The sequence below is a fragment of the Jatropha curcas genome, chromosome 8 (genome assembly GCF_041381405.1).
Source record: "Jatropha curcas cultivar XTBG-Jc1 chromosome 8, XTBG_Jcur_1.0, whole genome shotgun sequence".
NCBI lineage: Eukaryota > Viridiplantae > Streptophyta > Magnoliopsida > Malpighiales > Euphorbiaceae > Jatropha > Jatropha curcas.
Window position 1 is genome coordinate 27,413,752 of NC_143158.1, and position 6,068 is coordinate 27,419,819.

Here is a 6,068-nt window from a genome sequence, read left to right on the forward strand (position 1 = left end):
TGATTTATATTTGTGAACGTATGGAATAATAAAATTAATCATTTTGTTTTTCCCTCCTCATATATATTATGTGATTTTATACATGTAATTTTTAATTTCTTGGTATGATATACTCCCTCCATCCCATGTCTTGGCCTAGTTTTATATAAATTAAGAAAAACTTCATAATATAGTTAAATTATATTCTTTGTTTAGCTTTTTTCTAAAATACATTCTGCTAATGATTGTGGTATATACAATTGGGAATAAAGATGTATATTAAACGGAGTATATATTAAACAATGAATGATTTTCTAGAAGAGGAACAGAAAATACATTTTGAAACAAACGAAAAAAGGAAAGTAGGTGAATTTCATTTTATTTGATAATAATTATACTAATATAAGCATCATTGCAAGAGTACAAATTGAAGACAATAAAGAAAGGTAGGAAATGTTTCAGGATAATTATTGAAGACAATAGAAAAAAGTGGGAAATGTTTTAGCTACGAGCAAATCCCGTTATTTATTGAGGGAGCTTATTAAATTTTCGGATTCGGTATTCTGCATAGGTTTTCGTGGTGTATTTTGGTGGATTTTTATCGTCCAAAAGCTGTGGAAGAGGTCCGATCAACGCCTCATGCGGCGGTGCAATAAACACTGCCCATGACATGCGCGTGCTTTCCTTATTCACTAAACTTCTGTGTAGAACGCTTTTGTATTTTCCATTGCTTAGCACCTGAAAATCAAGAAAGCCTAACCCTCGTCACATGTTTAAACTTGGACGTTCATTTAGCTAAATAAAATAAATTAATGTTGCTTAATTATAATTAATCAATTGAGTACCTGGAGCTGGTCTCCAACATGTACAAGGAGAGCATTAGGAAGGTTATGAACAGCAACCCAGTTGCCATCTTTCCAAACCTGAAGACCTGGAATATGGTTAGGTACAAGAATGGTGAGTGCAGACATGTCTGTGTGAGGTTCAACTCCAAGTGCCAATTCAGGTTGCGGACATGGTGGGTACATATTGATTTTCATTTCTAGCTCTATATCTTCTCCTCCCAAATGGGACTTTAATGTCTTCTCTTCCAAACCCAACCCTTTTGAGAGCAGCTTCAACAGCTCATCTGTAATTCTCAGCATTTCCTCTTTGTATTTTTCATTCACTTCCCTATAAATGTACGAGATCATCAATAATAGATTATATATATACATATAATTTCCTTAATTGGTTATTATTAAAACAAATACCTGATTGAATGAGACGGGTTAGTCGGTCTCTGGTGATAGGATTCGGATACAGTGGTTTACAAAAAAAAAAAAAAAAAAAAAAAAAAAAAAAAAAAAAAAAAAAAACAAATACATACTTGATTGAATTACCATTAATAATAGATTTTTATGTACTACTTTATATAAAAACAATGATTATAGTTAGATAAAAACAACTAATGCTAAAACAAAAATATATGGGTATTAGCTAATCCAGATATTGTATGTAATCCTTAGAGCTTTGCTTTCCTTCTTTATAAAAAAAAACTAATGCTAAAACAAATATATATGTTTATATTATTATTTATGTTACCCAAAAGTGCGATCTTTTTCATATTTGCCAAACAACCAAAAAATAGAAGGGAAAGTACAAAATTTAGAAAAAAATCTATAGATTTATAATTTTTTTAGCATATATCAAGAACGGTTGAAAAGAAAGAGAGATCGATGCTGAAATTTGAATCTTTTATTGATTGAATTACCTATAAGGAGGAGGATATTTGGGCCATATATCATAATTAACCCGAGAAGTAGGAGCCACAAGATGAAAAAAATAATCAATCCACTCTATCTTTTCTTCATGGTTCTTTGTCATCTTGGTACCATACCCTTCAAATTTCCCTCTGCTAGGGTCATTTGCGTAGGACTCTTTCTCCTCTTGTGGCAATTCAAAGAACTCTTGTCCCACTTCTTGCAGCTGTTGAATCAAAGAAGATGGTATTCCATGATCTATGACCATAAAAAAACCCCATTCACTACTTGCTTTAAAGACATCATTGACTAGAACATCATGTGGCTGTGACAAGGAAATCACCGGCACTGTCACCCCTTCGATGGCTATGGTGTTGCCCGGTCGTTCATGGATTGAGCGGATAAATTGGAGTGGAAGTTCCTGAAGCCCGCCTTTCGATAGAACTTGCACTCTCTCTATCTCCATTGCTAGTCAGTTATATTTTTTCGTTCTTGTGTTGAGCAGAAGGAGAAGATATATGAAGCAATAAATGAGTACAGGGGTGCATTTTAGTAATTGACTACATATTTTGTTATATAACAGGACATTTAATTAACAATTTTCTTTTTTTTTTTTTAGTATTGGTAAGGGGATTCAAATCTAAGCCTATGATCAGGTCGTATATACACTTACTACTAGTCTATATATGTCTTGATGCGCTAATCAATAATTATTTGACATGAGTGATTCGACACTCTTTTACTGATGAAACTAATATAATTTTAATAAAAAAATAATAAAAAGAGAGATAAATAATAAGAAATGCAGCACTAATTTTTTAGTGCGACGATGAGAATTAGTAGATAGCTAGCTAGCTATTGAAAAGATTGAAAGAGATGATTGAAAGAGCAGTGAATTAGAAATGGTGAAATTTATAGAGATTGAAAGAGATGATTGATAAGAGTAGAATTCATTAATTTATTTTATTTTAAAATTAATATAAAAAATAGTCATTTATATTATTAAAATTCATGAAGTAAAGCATACAAATCATGGTTTAATATATTATTAATTCTCTAACTTTATAAATAGTTAATTATATTTAAGAAGATTTAGTTCACTAAATAAAAAATTATAAATTTAATTTATTTTTAATAATTTATTTTAAAAGTAATATAAAAAATAACTGTCTAAATTATTAAAATTTATAAAGTAAAAATAATCATCCATATCATTAAAATTTAAAAAAAAGTAACTTATTCATGTCATTAAAAGTTATATTAATTGTCATTTAATATGTTACTAATTCTCAAACGGAATAATTTATTATTAAAATTTAAAAACAAATGAAAGAAAGAAAGAAAGAGAGAGAGAGAGAGAGAGAGAGAAATCAATCAATCAATCATGTGCGAAGCGGGACTCACAACATATTACTTATAGCATTGATTAATAATTTGAATTGTGACACTGCTAATTTGATGTGTGATATTTTTTATTTTAGCATATTGAAACTATTTTAAAAAATATGAAGCTATTATAATTGCAAACCTAAACTTCCTACTTTTCGCAATTAAGAAACCTTTAAATGCCAAATTTATTAGGCAAATGGCAACATTGATTATCAATATTTTTAAAACATAATTTTTTGATTAATTATTGTGATTAGTTTGTAAACCCTTGTTTGATGCACTTTGTGTATATATAGTTGGCGGCTTAAAAAATACTAATTATAGCAACTTTAATTATTTAAGTTTTTTTATAGGAATTATTTCATCATTTGTATATTGAAAGAATTTATAAAATTAAAATTAAAAAATTTAGATTTAAGCCATTCTCAAGTATATCTATATGGTCTAATTGCTATGTTAGTTCATTGGGTCCATGTATTTTTTTTTTTTTTTTTCTAAAAACTGTTTCTCCCTCATTTCTTTCTACCACACATTGTGGTGATAGCAGCAAGTTCAATATCATACCCATATTATGTGGTTAATTGCACATTGGATAAATTTATATTGAGTAATTAACATATAATAAGAAGGATGAACCAATTAAAAAGGCCTAGACCGTTTTGTGTTAAAGGTAAGTTCAACTCTTTAAAAATTTAAAATATTAAATATATAGTTAATAGTTAATTGAATTTGATCAATTTACCTTAGGGTCACCGTATAGATTTTTAACAACTAAACTATATAGAAAATAATTATATAGTATCACATAGGAAGTATCTTCATGCTATTGGTTTTCTCAAACAAATATCATTTTTGTTTTTCAAAATCCCACATAGATCGTGATAAGAAACTGCCTCTTCCTCTCTCCCTTTCTCTATTGAAATTTTCTTTCCTTTTCTACATGTAAACACAAAATCAAGCATCTAGATACAGGAAAAAGCCGATTCTTATCTCTTATGACAGCCCTCCTCATATTTTTAGTTTTTTTGCAAGTTTTTATATTTTTCTGTTAAATAAATTACAAATCTATGTCTATTCAGGCATAGATTTATATTATTTATATTTTTGTTATTTTTTGTAATTTATCTCCATCTTATGTGTAGTTTAAGATCTCCCCATTTTATGTGGAGTATTTATTTTATTTTTTACATTTGTTTGGTTTTATTTAGCATGTGTTCAATTTCGAAGAATATTTCAACTACATGATGATTTTTGTCTTTTGGAACTTAGTAATGCGGCATGTTCATCCATTGGAATTAATGGTTCAAATCATCTGCGTTCGTTATAAACAACAAATTCATAAATAATTATGCTATGTATATAAGATTTAAAAAGTTTGTCTAATCAGCTACTTTTGAAAATCCATTAGTTTTTTAAAGTTCACCTCCCAATTTCCATTAAGATTTTTTATTAGATCAGCGAACAATAATTACTTTAGTTATAATAATTTTTATTCTATATCTCGTATTAATTTAAAAATTTTTTAATAAAATCCTAATATATTATATTCAAAAAGAAAAACATAGATGATAATAAATTCTCCATGACTCAAAATTTTTTAATTGTGACATGTTACATCCATGCTTGAGCTTTAACCCTAATGATTCTTTAATCTTTAATTATCTTAGGTGCAACTTGCTTGTTTCTTTTGTTGAAATATTCTTCACGTCAATAATTTAATTATCTGATCTTAATCAAGATCTCCATCTTAATTTAAGATACCACAAATTTAAAATCTTCTTAATATTACACATCACCTTTTTCATATGAAAGTAATTCTATAAAAAGAGAGAATTAAATTGATATTATTTATATTGAGTAAAATTGTCTATTTTAGTCTTTCAGCAAAATATTATAATAATCAATAAAAGAAATCCATTCAGATACTTAGTTTATATTTGATAAATTAATATGTTTATCTGACAAAAATGTATTTAATTGCAACTCTTTTTATCAGTTTAGATATTCAATATAAATTTTTTCATTCTAACACCAAAATAAAAATTGGCTTGACAGGATGGCCAATGCCAAGCTGCCAATTGCTAATCTTGGATAATGGGATTGAACCCTAGATTCAACTGGGTCACCATCTGCTGGCCCATACAAATAATAAAAAGAAGAATCATTTTCAAGAACCAACCAGTCAATCCTAACACTTAACTGCATTTAAACCATACAACAAGGGGACCATGAAAAAAGAAGAATCATTTTCAAGAACCAACCAGTCAATCCTAACACTTAACTGCATTTAAACCATACAACAAGGGGACCATGAAAGAGGACTGTACATGTGGTTATCTAATTGACTATTGTTAGTGTCTTTCGCTTAACTAACTGTTGGGGAAAATCACTATTTTCCCGCCCTTCGGACCGGCTTGAAGTAGGAACAAATGAGAAAATAAAATAATGACTGAGAAATTAAAGAGAATAATTAACACGATAATTTAAAGTGGAAAACTCCCCAAGTGGAGAAAAATCACGGCCGTTGCCAAACGAAAACCAAGAAAAATATTCACTACGCGGAAAATTGTTACAACCACAATTACAAAATATTTTTCTTCCCGACACCCTCAAAACACCCCAAATATTTTATACTCCAAGGGACTTCAAAAGACTTGCTTTAAATTCCTAATATAAAACACATTTAAGTGTTTTTAGTGTGTTTTGGTGTGTTTAGAAACCTAAACATTAACTTCCTTTTATAGCCAATTCAAACACTCTCAAAACTCAATCTCCCCTCAAAACTCAATCTCCCCGATGTGGGATTGAGCACAACCAATTTTTTATTTTTTTTTTCTTTTGTTTTCAACAAAGGCGGCTAACAATCTCCACCTTGAAAATAAAATTAAAAAAAAAACATAACATTGTATGCTACCGACAATCATAATTCTTATCATCAAGAATTATCATACTCCACCA

General features: G+C 28.9%; 1 protein-coding gene across 1 annotated transcript; it reads right to left on the reverse strand.

Moving 5' to 3' along the window:
* Positions 1-342: 342 nt before the first annotated feature.
* Positions 343-2,250, reverse strand: LOC105639310 (flavonol synthase/flavanone 3-hydroxylase). Its single transcript, XM_012223322.4, has 3 exons — positions 1,733-2,250; positions 825-1,152; positions 343-717 (listed from the first exon to the last, which is right to left on the reverse strand). The coding sequence occupies exons 1-3, from the start codon at positions 2,185-2,187 to the stop codon at positions 505-507; spliced, it is 996 nt and encodes a 331-aa protein (XP_012078712.1). The 5' UTR covers positions 2,188-2,250; the 3' UTR covers positions 343-504.
* Between the last annotated feature and the right edge of the window lie 3,818 nt (positions 2,251-6,068).